Source organism: Diceros bicornis, chromosome 35 (assembly GCF_020826845.1).
Source record: "Diceros bicornis minor isolate mBicDic1 chromosome 35, mDicBic1.mat.cur, whole genome shotgun sequence".
NCBI lineage: Eukaryota > Metazoa > Chordata > Mammalia > Perissodactyla > Rhinocerotidae > Diceros > Diceros bicornis.
The window spans coordinates 23,005,988-23,026,498 of NC_080774.1; the positions used below are offsets into that span (position 1 = coordinate 23,005,988).

A 20,511-nucleotide genomic window follows, 5' to 3' on the forward strand; every position below is an offset into this window, starting at 1 on the left:
GGGTGTCCTTGTTGGCAGCTGGGGCGGGCGCCAGCCGCAGATGCAGGGTGGGGAAGAGCCTGCCCACAAAAGCCTGGTCCTCAGCCCGCCTGCCCGCTCCCTCTCCCACAGCTGCCCCCAGTCAGAGGACCTCCTTGCCACTCTGGGGAACCTCCCCAAAGGCAGAGAGCAGAGGAAAACCAAAACGGAACGTCACCCTCCCGGCCAACATCAAAGGCGAGACGGCGTCGGCTGGGGTGGAGTTGGGATTAAGGGCAGGAGAGGTGCCAGGGAGACCAGCAGGCCTCAGAAGCCAGTCTTTAAAGACAGGGTAGAGAGAAGGGCGCTGTCCTCAGACCAGTAGGGGAGGGGCCCGGTACACAGCTCGACCCTTTGACCCAGGACCCCACCCAGAAGAGCCTCAGGACCTGACACACTGGCCAGGGACACGCTTGATGTCATCATTTTTATTTACTTTCTCTTTTTGAAAATAAGTAAACATACAATATATATATAGATTCTCTATTTATATATATTAGATGTAGTTACTGCAGGGCTCAGAAAACCATCATCAGCCACTCGAAGGCAGTTTTCAGTTCTGGTGGAGGGGGATATTTGGTGGAGGGGGGAAAAAATTGCCCATGATTGCCAAAAGCAGAATCAATCTTTATTATTAAACAGCAGTAACAGGAAAACCTAATGCTCTGTCAGACACAACTGAAACTTGGGAGGCCAGGAGGAGGGTAGCAGACACTAAGGAGAAACCCCAAAGAAACCCCAGACTGGAAGCACGCTGCTCACCAGCGTGCACCATCCCTCAGCCCTGTCTCTGCTCCAGGAGCCCAGGGGACACCAAGGAATGTATTATAGGCAGTGACTGTTCTCAGGGGCAAGGGGGAGTGCAAATGCCAAGGGAGCAGGAGCCCGGGCAGATGCTCTGGGAGGCTGTGGCCTGACTGGCATGACCACAGGGCCCCAGCCTGGGCGGATGTGGGGGTGGGGGTGGGGGCGGTGTGTGTGTGTGTGCAGGCCCCAGACCCTGACAGAGCAGCTCTCCTAGTACCCAGGGGACCCTCCATGCACACCAGGACAGCCTGGCAGGGCCCATCCCACACGAGTGGGTGGTGGGGAGGGCCTCTAACACAAACCCAAGAGAGACTGAGGGGCAGGAGGCTTCCCGGGCTGGGAGCCTGAGGAGGGAACCGTGCACTCGCCCTCAGGCACTGAGACAAGGAAGAGAACCCTGTACAGCTTCTGCGGCCACTCTGGCTCTGTTTCCTTTGGTCCCCTCCTCACCTGACCCTAAATGTCAGCAGCAATGGAAGAAGGGAGTCCCCGAGCATGGGAGTACACTGAGATTTTACTCCAGGAGGGGTGCTGCCTTGCCCCGAGGACCCAGGCAGGCCCTGGAGTCAGGACCAGGGGGCCCCGTGGGTGGCCAGAGGCCTTGCCAGGCCCCTCCCAGAAGGAGGAGGAGCTGCCACCTCCCGGGGGCTCCTCGGCAGGGCTGGCAGAAGGCTGGGGCAGGCGCTGGAAGGGACTCAGTTCTTGAGGATGGTCTCGTAGGCCTGGTACACGTGCTGGGACACCTCTGGCGCTCGACACTTCAGGGACAGCTGCAGGGGCAGAGAGGGTCAGGGAAAGAGAGCGCTCATTCCTGGGGCTCCTCTTTGGGGCTGTCATTTACCAGGCTGGGAAGGAACACACGGGGAGGGAGAAGAGGGTGGGAACCAGACGGAGGAGCGTGGCGTGCTCACGTGGCCTGGGGGCAGCGGCGCGGCTGGAGCAGATGTGTGGTAAAGCAGAGGGGGTGGCCACTGCAGCCAGCAGGGTGTGGACAAATATACTTGCAGCCCACACACCTGCTGTCAGCCCAGCCACATGGCCCTACTGGCAAGCAGCGTGAATCATGAGCTGGAGACTGTCAGGGTGTGCCCGCCCCCCCCAGTGGAGGGCTGGGGTCCTCCGGACCCAAGCCTGATAGGAAACCCTGCGAAGGCTGGGAGGGAGATCTCTGCTCAGGGAGACAGTGGGGCGGCTGGGGGTTCTTCCTGGTTTCCTGCATTTTGCCTCAGCTCTAACTGCGGTATGAGCCTGGAGAGCACAGGCAGAGGAGACAAGTGCCACCACCCCTTCTGCCGAAATCTCTGCTTCTGAATGCTGCAATTAGGAAGGGGGAGAGGCAAATGGAGGTCTGGAAGTCAGCAGTGGTGGCCCCCCTGGGCCCCCAGTCTCCTCTGAAGGGCTCTGTGCACGCCGTGTGAGTTGGGAAGTGGGGGTACCGGCTCCTCAATCAGGGCCACCCAGTTGGGAAGCATCAAGGTGTCAGCAGAGGGCAGCCTGTCCTCCTGCCCGCAGACTGCATGCATGTCTGCCTGGCTTTGGGGAGCCGCAGGGTGAGGCGAGGCCAGGATAGCCAGGGGTGCACTGGAGCCAGGCCAGGAGATGGGGTGTGCGAAGTATGGCTGGGGAGGATGGAGGGGAAAGAGGAAGAGAAATGCAATCTGCTAACCTCCAAGTCCTGCACCACAGGCACCAGCAGGGAAGGTGGACATGCAGCAACCGAACACAGGGAGACGGAAATTACCACCACCGCAGCCATGGCCGCAACCCCCACCCAACCATAGTGCCAGCACCGCCCGTCGGGCCCGGGAGCAGTGTCTGGAGGGCCATGCCTGCCAGAGACTTGGGTGCAGAGGCAGAAGCAAAGCCTGGGGCTCTCCAGGGGCCTGGGAGAGCAGCACGACCTCCAGGACAACCACGCTCCACGGAAGCCCTGTCTTGACTGGAGTCCGACTCAAAGGCCGAGAAGGATAAGCTGCTAGGAATCACCGTCCTCCCAGGCGGGCACTCGGGCAGGGAGGAGCGCCAGGGCCTGGGCCCAGCCGGCCACTTCCAGTCAGGCAGGCCTCCAGCCAACTGTGCCACCTCACAGGGCCCGATTTTACAGAACCTTCTAGTCCAACTCACTGTTCTGAGACTCAATTTGGTGTCTTATCCAGGTAAATTAACGGATTGAGTTGGAAGCTTTCTAAGGTCCCTTCCAGGAACAGAATTCTGATGCTCATTCACGCCAGCCTAGAAGGGACCCCAGCCTAGCTGGGCTGGAGTGTCCCCCATCAGAGCAGACCCCTGGCCTGGGGTGGGTGGGGTAGCAGAGGCTGCCCAGGACAGGGAGGTAGGGGTCCTAGGGCTGGTAGCGCAGGAGCTGGGGCCCTCACCGTGAAGCTGGGGTTGCCGGGCTGAATGCGCAGCTCCGCCAGCACCCAGATGCCGTTGGTCAGCTTCAGGGACTGGTAGAGCATGTCCTGGCCCTCCACGTTCCTCTTGGCGACCGTGAAGATGTTGCTGCTCTGCAGCCTGCTGCTCACGGCCTCTGGGGATCAGATGGCCATAGAAGGCCCCCCAGTCAGCAATGGGGAGGGCCTGGCGTACAGGCGAGGGCAGTGTGGACTGGCGGGAGGGGCTCAGGAGTCCTACCTGCATTGAGGGGGCATTCTCTGATCTGGAACTGGGCTTCATTCTCATTGGGAATGTCCTTCCACGTGGCCAGGAACATCTGCCGGTCTGGAGGTGGGGTGGGGTAGGAGACGGGACCCTGATAAACCTGTGGCCCTGCTCAACAACACTCAGCAGGAAATGGGTCTGGTCGGGGGGTGCCACCTTGAAGCTGAGGACAGGCACTAGCTCCACCACAGCCCCTCCTGGTTCCCTGAGTAGACTTGCAGCACCGTGAAGGTGGCCACCAGTGCCGTCCCTGCCTCCGGGCCTTAGCTCTTTCCTCCCCAGCACCCACACACGCCCTCCTCCTGCTCTGGGCCAGAGCAGCATGCTCATTAGTCATAGCCAGCGTTACAGGGCTTCTCTGGTGACCGAGAGATGATGTGGGCAAAGTGCACCACACAGCACCAGGCCGGGAGTGAGCCCTCCGGGCGCTGGGATGACAGTCTTCTCAGGGGTTCCATCCAGGGCACGGGAGATGGGCATCAGGTGTAAGCATGGCCTGGGGTCTCTGCCTCGGGGAGCCCATAGGATGAGTCTAGAGGCTGCGGGCAAGGCTGAGGGGTGAAGCAGGAGAACCTGAGTGAGACAGCTCCTGCATGGCACAGCCCCGAGAGCTGGCCAGACAAGACCCTGCGGGCCCCAATGGAGGTGTGCCCCTTGCTCCAGGTTCTGCAGAGGAGCCAGCGACTCATGGACTCCAATGTGGGGCAAGCCAATCATCCGTTCCAGAGACCCCAGGGGCACCCTCATAACTCACCCATCTTCCCGTCCTCCACAAAGAGGATGTGCAGTGGGTACAAGGTGCTGAAGTAGAAGACATCAATGTTGTTCTTCACGGCCACCTAGAAACAAAGGGGTCCCCAGTCAGTCCCTGATGCTTGATAGCACCTGAGGCCCCAGGAAGGGCCTGTTCCCTATGCTCCCCACCTGAGCAGGTTCTCGCACATGCCTTCTGTGGTACCCATGCCCCTCTGTCCGCCCTGATCAGGCCTCCCCTGCCACGTCTGTGACCAAGAGCACAACTGCACAGACACAACCCTTTGCCAACACAGGCCACGCCCCAGACCTCTCCCTCAGGCCCCTCCCCTGGGGCTGGCAGGCGGGTAAGGACTGGGGTGCTTGGCCCTGCCCGGAACACACCTGGAGGTTGTTCAGAGGCTCCATCTTCATGACTGAGCCCACTGTGTTGAGAGGCAGGGAGATCTCCACAGTCTGGTTAGGGCTGAGCGGTGCATGGACCTGGAGGGGGGCGGCGGGGGCCAGCCCAAAGCTGGGGAGAGAGAAGCCCCCGCGGGGATGGCAGGGGAAACAGGTGGTGACATGGCACAGGTGGGCTCCTCGGGCTCCAGAGCTGGGGCAGCAGTTGGCAAAAAGCCTCTCCAGCAAGCCAGCCCCACCGCAGGCCCACGCCAGAAGGACTAGCTCTTAACTAGCCCCCACCCAATGGCCATGTGGACAGGAGGAAAAGTCCTGGGCCAGCTGCAGGCCCAGCCTGTCTCTGCTCCTCTTTCTCCTCTGGGCTAGGCACTGGGCAGGCCCAGGAAGCATGGCCTTGCCCTGTCCTGCTCTCAAGGACTCCATCCAGGGGCCTATCAGCTTCTTTTAACTTGAGAACTCTGTGACTGCCCAAGTTACTACTGCCAATCACCATCTGCCGGGAGGGACCTGACCATCACAAGCATGTGGGCAAATCAGGAGGATCCCCACATGCGTGTGAGACACCCCAGCCCCAGGCTCAGGGAAGATAAGTCCCCACAGTAATGACGGAGACTGTGAACCGAGTGCTCACTGTGCCCAGGCTGGGTATTTGATATTATACTAACTCCTATCCTCATAAAAACAGCGACAGGGATACAGTCTCCCATCTTCCAGGACACAGAGACTCAGGGAAGGCAGGACCATGCCCAGACCCTTCGGGGTGAGAGTCACTGCTGAGATCCAGAGCTTGAGCTGCTTGACTCCAGCCTGTGCTCTGCCCACGATGGCAATCAGGCCTGCCTGGGACACAGTGGGAGGCAACATGGGGAACCCCAGGCCCTCGTGGTGGCCTAGCCCTTGGGATTTCCTGGGAGCTCCACCACTGCCTGCTGTGCAAGTGCCTTGCCCTCTCTGAGCTCAAGTGTCATTACCTAAAAGGAGGGTAATGGTATTGACCTCCCTGGGCTGTCAGGTGGATCAAGTGAGACAATACTCCTAAAGCACATGGCACAGGCCTGGGACCCAAGAAGTTTTCAACACACACTAAGTTTGTTATGAACAATCATCAGGACCATCTCTTGGTGCCTGGAGTGTTTCTGTGGCCTCTAGGGTCATCTGAGAGTAAGCAGCAGAGCTGCCGCCACCTTTCCCGGTCTGACAGAGGGCTGGGACCCACTGGCCAGCAGGCTCTCCCTGAGGAAGCAGCCCCTTCAGTCAACTTCTTAGAGGCTCAGTTTGCTCATCACTAAAGCCGCTCAGGAAGAAGAATCATCAGGAGGGGCTGCCTAGGTTCCTCAGAGAGCCCTGGCCCAGCTGGCCTGGTCCAGGAAGACCCTGATGGTGCTAGATAGGAATCTTCCCCACTCACCCCCAGTGCAGGGGAGCTGGTGGGGGTGAGGAGCCTGGAGTGGCCACCACTCACAGAGGCCCTGCCTGATGGTTTAATCCTTGCCACATGGGGGAGGCTGGCAGGCAGGTCCACTCCTCATTGGCCTTCTTCGAGCTGGGCACTGAGATGGGAGCAACTCAGGCCTGGAGAGGAGGTTCTAAGCTCCTGTTATGTGGGGTGCTTGCCAAAGGCAGGCTCATAGGCTGGAGCTGTGGACTTTTGTCAGTAAAACACCCCTTTGGGCAGTGGAGAAAGGCAAAAATAAGGGGAGATGCCCCAACCCCTCTGCCTGGTAGTTTGGAGTCCACATAAGAGGTCACTGGGGGGAAAATCACTGCCTTAGAGAGTTTTGGCCTGAGGTGTGGTTGTGAGAAATATCCACCTTCACCAGAAAAGAGGCAGCGGGCCCCTGGCAGCCCTCAGCCCCTGCCTGCAGTCACCAGTGTGGGCTCTCAGCAGGCCGGCCTCGAGGAGCTCACCTGTTGCGGTTGAACTGGATGGCGAAGTCGGTCATGACCTGCAGGGCCTTGTTGGTCAGCTGCAGGTCCATGGAAATGGAGCCCACATGGCGGGTGAAGGTGCCTGAGATCTCCAACCCCTTGGCCTTCATGGCCGGGAGCCAGACCTGCAGGGAAGACGGTGGGGAGGGGGCTGGTGTTTTCTACTTCCCAAAAACTCAACAGCTTTCGCTCTCTCATTCTCTCCTGAGGGGATCTCCCAGACTGACCACACCTGCCTTTACCACCAGGGGATGACCATGTGTATCTCGGGGTGAGAGCAATAATCCTGCACAGCCCACCACCATGTGTGGCTGCATACTGGAACAGCCTGGGGTAGGGAGGCATTTGCTGTACCAAGGGCTGACCTGAGTCTTCAGAGGTCAAAGAAGGAACATTCAGGAAGTACGGTGAGGAAGGTAAGCCAGCCCTGCCAGCCTCCTGATGAGCCAAGAAGAGTCGAGAGGCCAGTGGCACCCTGGGCCTTGGCCAGAGCCTGAGGCCTCCCTGGCTGTCACAGCCTGTCCTCTCTCGCAGAAGGCAGGGCTGGCCTTTAATTGTAGAAACTGGTCACAGAAAAGACAGTACCTAAGAGGACCCTTTGCCTGGCAGGCTTTCTGCTGCTTCCTTGGCTGCCCATCATTTGAATCTCAGCTCAAGAACCGGCCCCTCCAGGAAGCCCGCCCCCAGGCTCCTTCTCTATGTTCCTGGACAATGACGTTTTAGCTGATATACGTGTGCCTACGTGTTTGTTTCCTCTGTGCCCAGCCAGCTCTTTAAGGGCAAGACTCTGCCTTTTTGTCTTCACATCCTTGGCTCGGAGCTTGGGGTGGAACTGGTATTCAGGGAGTGTTTGCTGAGTGAACAGCTTGAACTAGAGCCCTGCCCATGAAGGACATCCTCGGGCAGCATCCTGTGGACATGCAAATGCCTCTCAGGCCATTGTTGTCACTCAGACAGCTCATAGGCCCCCTGAGGTCAAAAGGCTCAGGCCCTGCTCCCTCAAGGTGCACTGTGTCAGTGAATGTCTCACCGTCTCTCAAGTTGCCAACACCAGGAGCCACAGAGCCATCGGGGCACCAGCCCTGAGCCCACCCTGACCCCCACGCCCCAGTCATGCAGCCCAGGTCCTGTCAACACCACCTCCTCCATCTGCCAGCAGGTCCTCCTCTTCTCTCCTCTCCATAGGCACCACCTGCATCTGAGCTGCCACCAGAGTTCCCCAGCTAAGATGGCAGCTGCCCACGTGGCTGCCCCAACTCCTCCTCCCCAATTTCCACAGCCGCTAAAGTCATCTTTTAAAATGCAGATGTAGGGCCGGCCCCGTGGCTTAGCGGTTAAGTGCGTGTGCTCCGGTAGCGGCGGCCCGGGTTCGGATCCTGGACGCGCACCGACGCACCGCTTCTCCGGCCATGCTGAGGCCGCGTCCCACATACAGCAACTAGAAGGATGTGCAGCTATGACATATAACTATCTACTGGGGCTTTGGGAGAAAAAAAAAAGGAGGAGGATTGGAATAGATGTTAGCTCAGAGCCGGTCTTCCTCAGCAAAAAAAAAAAAGAGGAGGATTAGCATGGATGTTAGCTCAGAGCTGCTCTTCCTAAAAAATAAAATAAAATAAAATGCAGACCTGATCATGGCACCCTTAAAAAACCCTCCAATCTTGCAAGGGCTTCCACTGCCCGGGGCCTCCACAGCCTGGTGCCCGCCCCTCCTGGGCTCGGACTGCACCTGTTCCTCTGGCCCTCACACTCGCTGTTCCCTCTCCTTGGAACATGCTTCCACAGGCCCCTGCCCCCGAGTAGTTGCTAACCCTGATCATCCTTTGCTTCCCCTGGACAAACCTGTGAGGGCAGACTGGCATGGCTTTAGTTCTCAGCTGTGACTTGGCATGCAGACAGCACTCGGAGCGCACCTGCCCGGTGACTTCCCTGAGCCCTGCCCCTCCATCAGGCCTTCTCTCATGCATTCTTGCAGGACTGCCTCTTTCTGTCACCATGCCTGACTGCTGAGGGAGGGGACCTTGTCTCTCTTGGTCACTGTGGCTTCATGGAATCAAGCACAGAACTAACCCTCAACATTTACTGGAGGAACCAATGGACTGTCAGCCCCCCTGGTCCAAATGCTTGAGGAACTCCAAATGTACACAGAGAGCCTCATCCCCCATGCCCAGGAAGGTTAGACAATGTATTTACCCCACAGGCAGGGCAGGGAAATGCACGAGTGACAAAAAATTCTAGGTAGTCACAGCACTGTTAGGAAAGTGTAGATGACATAACTACTGCTTCTGAAGGGAGAGCATACACACAACCCGGAACCTCCTGTGACTAAGGTAGTGGGGAAAGTCCTGCCCATGTTGCAAGGACTCCTCCTCCAGGCAGCCTGCCCAGATTCCTCCTGACCTGGTGATCCCTCACCTCTCATTTCTAGCACTCGCTGTTGATACATTCATCTGGCCCTCCACTATGACAAAGCAGCAATAACATCTGTTAAAATGAACACACAAGCAGAGGGCCAGCTCCAGGCTTTATATTTCTGGCAGCTCTGCAGTGCCTGGTAAGGGCTGGCACCCACAGGGTTGCAGGAGTCTTTGCTGCTCTTCTGTCACTCGGTCCTGCCTTATGCCTGTCATATTGGGCTTTTAATGTATAATGTGTATGCCTCATGCGTCGGCATAGCCGATCTATGTAGTAATTAGTCAACTGAACATTTTTTTACATCATACCACGTATCTGAGTGTGTGTTCTCTTCAGTCCTACTGATTCTGACAACCCATGACATTAAGGCAGGCACAGAGGAGGTTCTCGACCACTTTGGGATATGATCAGGTAGGAGTTGGGAACAGAAACTTTGGTGCCATCACCTTACATTCAGTTTCAGACTCTGTCATTTATCAGCTATGTGACCTTAGGCAACAGCACTCAGATTTCTCAACCACAAAATGGGAGGAACAGCACCACAAGGCTGTTGGAGGATTTAGTGGGACGGAGGCTGAGCCACGCTCATGCAGTCCCTGGCACGGCAGTGTGCAGCTGCTAGCACTAAACTTGCTGTCTGCTGTGGGCCCCTTGGGTCTACAGCTCCCTAGTCATGACAGATGTCACGGTGCCCCTGAAGCCCAGCTACATCCTGCTCTGGGGAAGGGGCCATGGGAGAGAGAGAGGGGCTCTGGCTGGGAACAAAGTGGCAGACATGGTGTCCGACCTGAGAGCTGTGAGGGGAATTCAGCCAGGTCCATCCCCGATGCTGAGAGCACAGCCCACACCGTGCTCTCCTTACAGCCAGACCCACGTGTCTTGCAGGCACCCGACTCTGCTCTCCATCCACTGCCCCGCCCTCATCTCAGCAAATGGCACCTCCCCTCACCCCATTGCTGGAGCCAGAATCCACCCCTCCCTCCCCGTCAGCCCCCACATCCTGCCTTTCCTATCTCCCAGGGAGCTCTTCAGTCCAGCCTCTTGCCTCCACCCCGACAGGTGCGTTCCTTGTCCAGGCCGCCATCAGCACACATCAACTCCTGCCAGTCTCCTCACCGGGCTCCTTGCTTCTGCTCTTTTCCTTCCAGTCCGTCCTCCACACTGTAGCCAGAGCCACCTCCCTCAAGTGCAAATCCATTTAATCTCTGTTTAAAACCTTCCAACAGCTCCCACTGCGCCAGGATCAGGAGCAACCCCTCACAGCCTGGTGCTGCTGACCTCACCAGCTTCCTCCCTCCCTAATTTCTAGTCTAGCCAGGAGTCTTGGGGGGTGCTGCTCACAGGTAGCACAGTGGCATTTATGGGGCATCTTCAGGTGGCACAATGCAGGGGAGGCATTACATTTAGTGGGGCAGGGTCAGGGATGTCGGACATGCTGCCAGGGAGGCAACAGTCCACACAATGAGGAACCGTCCTGCATCCCTCGAGTACGTTCTGCATAGTTTCAACATACCCTGAAACTGCCAGGAACTTAACTACGGTGAAAATCAAGGGAAGCCTGTTCTTTGTTTCGTTGGAACTTTACTGAAAGTCGGTCACCATTTCAGAAACAAACAGCACCACTGGCCACTCTACCTATAGTACCCAAGCTACAAACAGTATCTGTAGCTGTGGCTGTCATGGTGACTCTGCACTGCTGCCAACACCTGACAACCTCAGCAGGTCTTCTGAGGCAGGCGTGCCCAAGCCTTCACAATATTGAGAAAGAGATATATATATATTTTTTTTGGTGAGGAAGATTGGCTCTGAGCTAACACCTGTGCCAATCTTCCTGTATTTTGTATGTGGGACACTGCCACAGCATGGCTTGAGGAGCAGTGTGTAGGTCTGCACCCGGGATCTGAACCCACAAACCCCAGGCCACTGAAGTGGAACGTGTGAACTTAATCACCACGCCACCAGGCTGGCCCCTGAAATATATAATTTTATTCTATTCCTTTTATGTCTCCTTTTTGCAGCATGAGCATCTTACTGATTGATTTTGAAATTACATGTGTAGGTAGGTTGCACAGTCCACAAATCTCACTTAAAGATAGGAAAAGATGGGCATTATAAGATGTCTATTATCAATAAGGGGCACTGGGTCGGGCAGCACTGAGAACCGCTGCTCCAACTAGATGGGAGTTCTGCCAGCTCCCTGGAAGGTGCAGCCTCTCCCTCACCTCCAGGCCTTTCTACAGGCTGTCACCTCCAGCTGGAGAGCTCTATTCACTTTTGCCTGGCTAATTCTGACTTGATCTGCAGGCGTGAGCTGCTCCCACGGCCCCCAGCTGCCCTCGGCATCACACTGGCAACTGCTGTTCCTGGAGCCTTTCTATGCTGGCCTGAGCTGATTCCACGGAACTGGCCATTTAAGGAGCCCACACGTCAGTCTCTAACTTCTTTCTGCTCCTGCCATGACAGGAGGCGTGCTACTTACTGCTTTGGGGGCCACATATGATCCTGACAGGGTGCCCACACCACTGGTCAGGTCAAAGAGGTCACTCAGGCCACTGCCCATGGGTGCTCCTAGGTTGGCTGGTACTGCTGCTGCTGGGGGTGCCACAAAGTTGGGGCCCCCGATCTGGAAAGGAAGAGAAAGGGGTCAGAGGCAGGCATCAGAGACAGGGACATCAAGGGCTCGGGATGAGTAGAGCCACCTCTCTCTTTAGGAAACAGGGGGCGGGGCAGGAGGGGTACTGCAGGGCTGTCGTCACATCAACTCTAAGTTGCAGAAACAAGACAGAGAGGTGGTTGGAGAAGAGAGGCAGTGCCCTCCTGTGCCCAACAGCCTCAAGCCTTAGGGGTGACCTCTGGGAAAGGGCTGGGGACACTTGCAAAGTAATACGCAGCCCATGAATAAAAGGGGTACCCGAGACACACTGCTGTGAGGGGGCTGTGCTAAGCAGAGGGAAACACGTCCTCCAGGATGCCAGAGAGGAGCCGTGGGGACTGAGAGGGCCAGCAATCTTCAGGATGACAAGGCAACTTAGTCATAGGGTGGTGAGGACAGGGCGAAAAAATCATGGATATGGGGGCCCACTGGCAGCTGGACACCAGGAGGTCAAAGCAGAGGCTGCCAGGACACTGGACAGAAGGCCATGGCTCAGCAGGGAGGGACTGCTTTGACACCATCTGACCCTTGGGATGCTGGACCAACGCTCTCAGGAGGAGCAGGGACGAAGGCTTGGTGACACAAGGGTTGAACCATACCCCTTCAGGCTCATCCCCCATCTCCAAGCAGAAGCAGGCAGAGTGAAGAGAACAGGCAGCCACATGCACAGAGAAAAGCCAGGAAAGAAGACACAGAGAAAGACAAGACAGAGAGGAAAAGAAGGAAAACATTAGTCACTGCTGCTCCATCCAAGATGAGTCTCATGTGAGGCTGTGCCAGTCCTAGGAGGAGCCCAGACCGTCTCTATGAAGGGCACTACCCCACGGCCTCACTCCTCGACCCACATCCTGTGCCACGGCCCTTTCTACCTTTTCCTGTGCCAGAGCCTTGGGGATCTGAGCCAGGCACGGCCAAGTGACGGGGCTCTGCTGCCCCCTTCACCTGGCTCTACCAGCTGCCTAAAGAAGTCCCAGGGAGATGCCTAGGCCGGTCTTACCACCCTCTTTCTACAGGGGAGAAGAGACTGTCCCTGAACTCTCGTGGGCGTCTCTCAGGCCTGCTGGGCTGTAGCCCCAGCTGGCGCAGGGCATGGGGGTAAGTGGACACAGGTGTGGCTCCTCCAGTCTTACAGGGCCAAGGCGCATGCCGGGCCAGACTTGGGGGAAGGGGCTAGGACCAGCCTTACATTGCCCCAAGTCTCTTGGGGCTTGGTGGCCTGGCAAGGGGCTAACTCCTGTGCCTGCCACTTAGCAGCTATGCACTCTGGGAGGGAAGGTCATCTGACCTCTTTGAGCCTCAGTTTTCTCACCTATCAGTAGGAAGCTATGCGATCACCTTTGCAGGCAGGCACCTTTGCACCTAAGGCCTTTGGCTGCTGCCTGGCACAGAGAGGGCATTCAGTGTCATCCAGAGGGGACCCCAAGACATACCAGGCTGTCGAGGCCACCGCCAAGAAGGTCCACAGCTCCCATTTGCACCGAGGAGGTGGCCAGGGGTGGGCCGCTCACTGGGGGGCCAAGGTCCAGGTTGAGGAGGTCGCCCAGCAGGTCACCCTGGGTGGGGATGACATCCGGCTGCTCATTCGAGGCGGTTCCGGCAGGGGCCGTCTCAGGGCTCTCCACGCTCTCATTCCTGTGAGGACACAGGAGGGAGGTCAGCCGGGTAGGGGGTCGGGCTGTCTCAGGGAGGTCAGAGTCCCCAGTCTCCAGGATCCCCACCCAGAACAGGCGCCTAGGTCTCTTCGCTGTCCCAGAAGGAGCTGTCTAAACGCCCCCTCTTCCTCCCCCTTCCCATGCCTGATCCATTTTTTCAGCTCTCCAAGAGATCCAGCTTCGTGGGGATGAGTGAAGGGAGGGGCCGTCTGTATTTCCACCACTCAGCCTACTCTAAAGAGAAGACTGGATGCTGGTCCCCAGAGGACTGGGCAACCAGGCCAAATCAACCACCTGGGAGCGGCAGAGGAGGAAGGTGAGAAGAATGAGGCTCTGGAATCAGACAGAATCGGGTCTGAGCCCAGTTCTGCTGGCTGTAGGATGCTGCACCAGGCACTCAAGCTCTCTATGCCTACTGCCCTCGTCTGTTAATGGGGCCACCTCTCAGAGTTGTTGTAAGCATCAAATGAGGTCACCTAGTCCACACCTGGTGTGTAGTAAGCATTCAATAAAAGCTTACTAGAATGGTAATTTTCCTCAGACTTGGGCTTTGTCAGAGGATACCACACCGGGCCTGAGCGTCTGTGCTCCTGAACTGAGGAACCAGGTGGGGAGGCTCAGCCCGGCGACTGGCCTACTTCACTCACGAGGCGGTGCGGGGCGGCAGGCTCTTGTGCACCACGCCTCGGCCCCCCTCCACAAAGGTGCTGGGCGGCTTGTGGTAGACGGAGGCCAGCGTGCCGATGTAGCAGATGAGCTCATCCAGCAGCGTGGGCTCGATGAGGTCCGTCTCTTCAGAGATGAGTGGCTTCTCGGCCAACACCACCTCCTTGGCAGCCACTGGGTCCGTGGAGAGCAGGCGCCAGTAGATGTAGCCGCGGTCCCGTAGGTCTGGGTTATCCGAGTCCTTGGGGAGGTGATGAGAAGCCCATGAAACTCAGAGCAGGGCAACCGGGTGAGGAGAAAAGAAGAGCCCCTCCAGCAACCCCATGATGCAGGCGTGATCACAGGGCCAGGTGATGACAGCAATCCTGAGTGTTCCCGTGAGCCTGTCCCTAAACCACTTAAACGGACATGGCCCAGTCCCCTGGTTTTCCACTCTAGCCTGGCCTCAAGCAGGCTCCAGGCCCCTCCACGGTCTGCCCTCCCTGCCCTCACACAAACCCTCCGGCTCTCCTGGACTTCCCTCAGACCTCCCTCTCCTCTCTCGATTATGGTCTGTCTCAACTTCACCACCTGATCCCACTCCATCTTGATTTATTTGTGACTGAGCTCCCTGAGCAGGGATGATGGATTACTCTGGGGCCAAACCACCAACGGTGCCAGTCTCAGGGGCAGGACCTTGGAACAAAGGCTAGCTCCTTGGACCGAAGCACCCCCTGTGGAGCGAGAGCTGTGCTGGGCACAGCGCTGAGGCTGGGGCACCCACCTGAGTGGCCAAACTGAGGACCTGCTGCACCAGCTCCTGGGTCTCTGTCGGCTTCTTCAGAAAGAGTTTCACGATGGCTGTCAGCAGCTGCAGCTGGACCTGCAGGAAGTCAGAGAGGAGATGAAGAAGTATGGGCTTCATATAAGGATAGCAGGAAACCAAATCAGGGCATTGAAGAGGGAAAAGTGTGTTCAAAAGCCCTGGAAGCTGAGAACAGCTCTCGTAGGTTTGGGGCTGGCCACGGAACACAGACTAAGGCCAGCAGGGGGTGTTGGCAGTGCTGAGTAGCCTAGACCTTGGCATTACTGCTCAGGAGGGAGGTGGCCACTGTACTGCTTGGCAAACCCAAGCAGGCTGGGGGCTGCTGCCCAGCCCCAGAAACCTGTCAGGGCTCTGGCCTCACAGTGCCTTAAGGAGCTCTCAACTTAAAAAGGCAACACGTATGGCTGGTATGCTTCTTAACAGGAACACCTGTCAACAAGCGGAAATGGTGCGAGGGAGGCCCAGGGGACTGGGCCAGCCTGTCGTCGAGGAACTGTGCTTCTACTAGAGGGCAGGAACCATTCTTGCCCAGCCCTCTATCAGCCCCCACCTCTTAGCCAGCTGCTGCCCTCACCCCTCACTCTGCCTCTGCAGCCTCCTGCACCCCTCCTCATCAGTGCCATCCCACAGTACTGGAAATGCTTTCCAGCCACCAGGCTATCCTGGAGAGTGCCCTTTGAGGGCAGGGATCGTGTCTGTCCTTGTCGTAGCCCTGGTTATTGATCAATCTAGTTCCCAGTGCATAGCTGGCACCTAAGAAAAACTTGCTGACTGAAAAAACATCTCTGAAAGAACAGTTCTCTGCACATAGCTCTTCCTTAGCCACATCTCATTTTTGCCAGCCCTGGGACCAGAGGGCAGCCTGAAGCTCCTGAGCCAGGGCTGTACCAGAGACAGGCCTGTGACAGGAGGGCGGGAATGGGGCTGGCAGGAGGGCACTTATGGAAACAAACGGCTTAATGGTACACAGGCGGGCTGACAGGGGGAGGCAGAATGGAGGGGATTCAGTCTGTTTCTGAGATTAAGAGATCCAAAGTCCTTGCAGTTTGGTTACACATAGGCCAATGGCAGAAGAGCAGTGGGCTGGCTGTTTCCAAGGCAGAAGGCAGCCCAGACCTGGCCCCAGCTCCTGGATGAGTAGTCTAGAGAAAGCAATTTACCCTCAGCTGGTGAGGGAGAAGTGTGGCCTACGTCAGGGAGTTCTTGTGAGCTTTGAAAACAGCAATTTATGGCAGCTTACTTGGAGCCAGAGTTAGATCACACCTCATTTGCACTCTGGTTCTATCACCTCCCAGCTGGTGACCCTGGACAAGTCATTTAACTTCTGAGTCTGGGCCAGCCCCGTGGCTTGGCGGTTAAGTGCGTGCGTTCTGCTGCCCACGGCCCGGGTTCGGATCCCGGGCGCGCACCGACGCACCGCTTCTCTGGCCATGCTGGGGCCACGTCCCACATACAGCAGCTAGAGGGATGTGCAGCTGTGACATGCGGCTATCTACTGGGGCTTTGGGGGGAAAAATAAATAAATAAATAAAAAATCTTTAACTTCTGAGTCTGTTTCCTTATCTATAAAATGGGTATAACACCTCACCAGGTTAATGGGAAAAGTCAATAAGCAACAAACGTAAAGAACCTAGTGTGTATTCTGCTCAATACACAACAGCTGTCGTATCGTCATCAATATCATCATGGCCACCACACAGGGACTCTTTACCAGGTTCTCCCTAACCCAGGTCAGCTGGCTGCCTGGAATCATTCATCACTGTCAGATCTACTGTGCTGCCTGGGAGCAGGGTTCTGGCTCAGTTTCCTACCCAGCTCCTCCTACCACCCCCTCCCCCCACATGCCCTGTTAGCCAGCATGTTCAAGGCAGCCCTCCTGCAATGATGCCAATGCCCCTGCCATCCAGACAGGGCCCAGAAGCAGGCTGGGCTGACAGCCCACCTTGGCAAAGTCTTTCTGAGCTCCCTGTCCACGGCTGGAGAGGCCTAGGAGCCTAGGACAAGGGGGCTCAAAGAGACAATCTAAAATAAGTTCCCCAACTGCAAAGCACGAAATATTCTTATAAAAGCTCTGAACTGTGCTGTGAACCCAGGAGGCAAAGGAAGCAGGCCACTTAATTAACACACCACCATGACCCAGCTACTGTTTGCTGAGCACTGGAGTGGGCAGTTGGACACATCATCCAATAAGCTTTGCAGGAACCCTGTGCTGGAGACAAGGAAACGGGCTTAGCAAATTTAATGCACTCAACAGCCCACAACAGGGGAGGAGCCTGGACTGGAAAGCCCTGCTCCATGTCCTCACACCAGGCTCCTACTCAGCTTTCCCTTGTCTGACTTCTCTAATCTTGGCTCTTGAGCAGGTTTAGCCGAGGAGGAAGAGGCTGCAAAAGATTTACTCTAATATGTGGGCAGAAACACCCCCGACAGGACATCCTCTGCAGTAATCTGGGCGGGACTTGACTGCAGGGGCACAAACCAGGCTGGGCTTTGCTCCTCAGAGACAAGAAAGAGGGAGAAGCTGGTGTGGGGAGAGTGAAGGCAGCATCAAGGCAGGCTGGCGGCTGGACCTGCAGGTGGCAGTGGGAGTGAGTGACGGTGGGAGTTATACTACTATTTTGTGAAGGACATCTGTTGTTTTTGTCCACCCAGCATCTATTCTCTCTTCTGCTAACAGAAACGCTGGCTTTCCTTCAGAGAATCGCCATTGCCTCTGCCCCATTCAATCCATGGAGACCAGGACGGGCGTCTGACAGACCTGGCCAGTTGGAATCACAGTGACTGGCTCAGGATAACGCCAATAAGCCTCGACTGGTGCTGGCACTACTGAGGGGGAGGTAGTTACGGGAGTCACTAAGCTGTAAGGACGTAGCCTGGAACCACTAACCCCTCGTAAGCCCCACTTGTGGGAGCCTGCTGAAGGGAGAAGCCACCCCAGAGAGGCAGAGACAGCTCAGATGCCACCATCTGAGCACCCTCACCCAGGGTGCTGGAAGGGAAAATGCTCCTTAGATTTGCCAGCTACAGGAACCAGCTGGTCCCCTTTTTCGCCTGGATAAGTTTGCTTTAAACCAATTCTGACTAACATCAATACTGCTACTAATGAGAGCTTATTATGGGCTGGGCACGTATTAAGGACATTATACAAAGTATCCCATTAACCTTCACAGCAACAGGCTCAGGGCAAGTCTTATGACCCTCATTTTGTAAATGAGGAAACTGACGCTCAGAGAGGTAAAGGATTAGCATAAAGCCACCGAGCCAGGAAGGGGCAGAAGAGCAGTTTGGACTCTGAGGTCTCTGATTCCAAGGCCCATGCTCTGACTCACTGGGTTACACTGCCCCAGCTGGGTAGCTAAGATTTCTGTGCTTACAAACAGATGTTTTAAAGGCCCCTGTGCATGAGCAGAGAGTTCTCAGTTCACAGAAAAGGGATACAAATGAAAAGATGCTCAACCCCACTCAGAACGGAAATGCAAACAAAACTATACCAAGGTACCCCTTGTTACCTATCAGATTGGCAAAAGTAAAGTCTGAGGATGCACTAGGTTCGCAAGGAGGTAAAGAGAGGGCTATCTCACCTCTCAGACAGAAGCGTAAACCAGAACAGTCTCTACACTGAGGGAAATCTGGCAACGGCTACCCAAATCTCCAATGCACAGGCCCTTTTACCAAGCATTCTGCTTCTAAGAATTTATCCCCCAGCTATACTTGCAGGTGTGCCATACACAGGTTATTCATAGCAGTATTGATTGAAAGAGTTCCAGCAGACTGACACCTACGTACCCATCATGACACCTACGTACCCATCAGGGGAGGCTGGTTAAATAAACATGGTCCCTCTGTATGAAGGACTCCTATGCAGCCGTAAAAGGTTCTCATAAATTAATAACAGCATGGCCTTCAGATATATTTTTAAAGGAAAAAGGCATGGGACTGAACAATTTGAATTTGTATAGTGTGCTACCAGTTGTATTAAAAAATAAATCAGAGGGCTGGACAGCCACATGCAAAAGAATGAAAGTGGACCATGTGCTATCGCCATTCACAAAAATTAACTCAAAATGGATCAAAGACCTGAAGGTGAGACCTGAAACTATAAAACTCATAGAAGAAAATATAGGCAACACACTATTTGACATTGGGTTTAAAGGAATCTTTTCGGATGACATGCCTACCCAGACTAGGGAAACTAAAGAAAAAATAAACAAGTGGGACTTTATCAGACTAAAGAGCTTTTATAAGACAAATGAAACCAGAATCAAGATGAACAAACAACCAACCAGCTGGGAGAGAATATTTGCAAAACATACATCTGACAAGGGGTTGATCTCCATAATATATAAAGAACTCACACAATTGAACAACAAAAAAACAAACAACCCGATCAAAAAATGGGCAGAGGAAATGAACAGACACTTCTCCAAGGAAGATATACAGATGGCCAATAGGCACATGAAAAGATGCTCAACATCACTAATCATCAGGGAAATGCAAATCAAAACAACACTAAGATACCACCTCACGCCCGTTAGAATGGCTATAATCACCAAGACAAAAAACAACAAATGTTGGAGAGGATGTGGAGAAACAGGAACCCTCATACACAGCTGGTGGGAATGCAAATTGGTGCAGCCTCTATGGAAAAGGGTATGGAGATTCCTCAAAGAATTAAAAATAGAGATGCCCTATGATCCAGCCATCCCACTACTGGGAATCTATCCAACGCACCTGAAATCAACAATCCAAAGAGGCTTATGCACCCCTATGTTCATTGCAGCATTATTCACCATAGCCAAGAAGTGGAAGCAACCTAAGTGTCCCTCGACTGACGATTGGATTAAGAAAATGTGGTATATATATACAATGGAATACTACTCAGCCATAAAAAAAGACAAAATCGTCCCATTTGCAACAACATGGATGGGCCTGGAGCGTATTATGTTAAGTGAAATAAGCCAGAAAGAGAAAGACAAACACTGTATGATCTCACTCATATGTGGAATATAAACCAACACATGGACAGAGAAAACTGGACTGTGGTTACCCGGGAAGTGGGGGTGGGGGGTGGGCACAAGGGGTGAAGGGAGTCATATATGGGGTGATGGACAAACAAAAATGTACAACCCAAAATTTCACAATGTTAGAAACCATTAAAATATCAATAAAAAAAAATAAAATAAATCAGAGGGAAATACATATATAGTTGATCTTCATTATTCACAGAGTACATATTTGAAATTTGCCTACTTGCTAAAATTTACTTGTAACCCTAAAATCAATGCTCATGGAGCTTTCATGGTCATTCACAGACATGTGGAGCAGTGAGAAATTTGAGTTGCCTGATGTACACAATCCCAGCTGGGGTCAAATGAGGTGACGCCCTGCCTTTTTGTTTCAGCTCTCGTACTGTAAACAAGTGTCGTCTTCACAGTCTACTTAGTGCCACGTCTTTCACATTTTGGTGCTTTTTGTTGGTGATTTTGCTGTTTAAAATGGCCCCCAAGTGCAGTGCTGAAGTGATGTTTAGTGTTTCAAAGCACAAGAAGGCTGTGATGTATCTTATGGAGAAAAGACGTGTTAGATAAGCTTCGTTTAGGCATGAGTTACAGTGCTGTTGGCCATGAGTTCGATGTTAGTTAATCAACAATGTATATTAGATAAGGTGTCTTTAAACAGAGACACACATAAAACAACATTCTGTATTGACCAGTTGATAAAAATGTTGTGACCAGAGGCTCACAGGAACC

The 20,511-nt window shown here is 54.8% G+C and overlaps 1 protein-coding gene and 1 non-coding gene across 2 annotated transcripts in view; both read right to left on the reverse strand.

Moving 5' to 3' along the window:
- Positions 1-624: 624 nt before the first annotated feature.
- The window catches only part of AP1B1 (adaptor related protein complex 1 subunit beta 1), a 52,032-nt gene continuing 32,145 nt past the window's right edge, over positions 625-20,511 (reverse strand). The window contains exons 12-21 of the mRNA XM_058531711.1: positions 14,720-14,818; positions 13,938-14,197; positions 13,069-13,270; positions 11,465-11,608; positions 6,550-6,695; positions 4,624-4,753; positions 4,241-4,325; positions 3,460-3,546; positions 3,201-3,355; positions 625-1,595 (exon numbers count right to left, since the gene is read on the reverse strand). Of these exons, the coding sequence (XP_058387694.1) occupies positions 1,521-1,595; positions 3,201-3,355; positions 3,460-3,546; positions 4,241-4,325; positions 4,624-4,753; positions 6,550-6,695; positions 11,465-11,608; positions 13,069-13,270; positions 13,938-14,197; positions 14,720-14,818 (1,383 nt within the window). The 3' untranslated portion in view covers positions 625-1,520. The remainder of the gene's footprint in view (positions 1,596-3,200; positions 3,356-3,459; positions 3,547-4,240; positions 4,326-4,623; positions 4,754-6,549; positions 6,696-11,464; positions 11,609-13,068; positions 13,271-13,937; positions 14,198-14,719; positions 14,819-20,511) is intronic.
- On the reverse strand, positions 5,877-5,973 carry LOC131398690 (small nucleolar RNA SNORD125). The gene has a single exon (XR_009216968.1). It is a non-coding gene; the product is annotated as a small nucleolar RNA SNORD125 (small nucleolar RNA).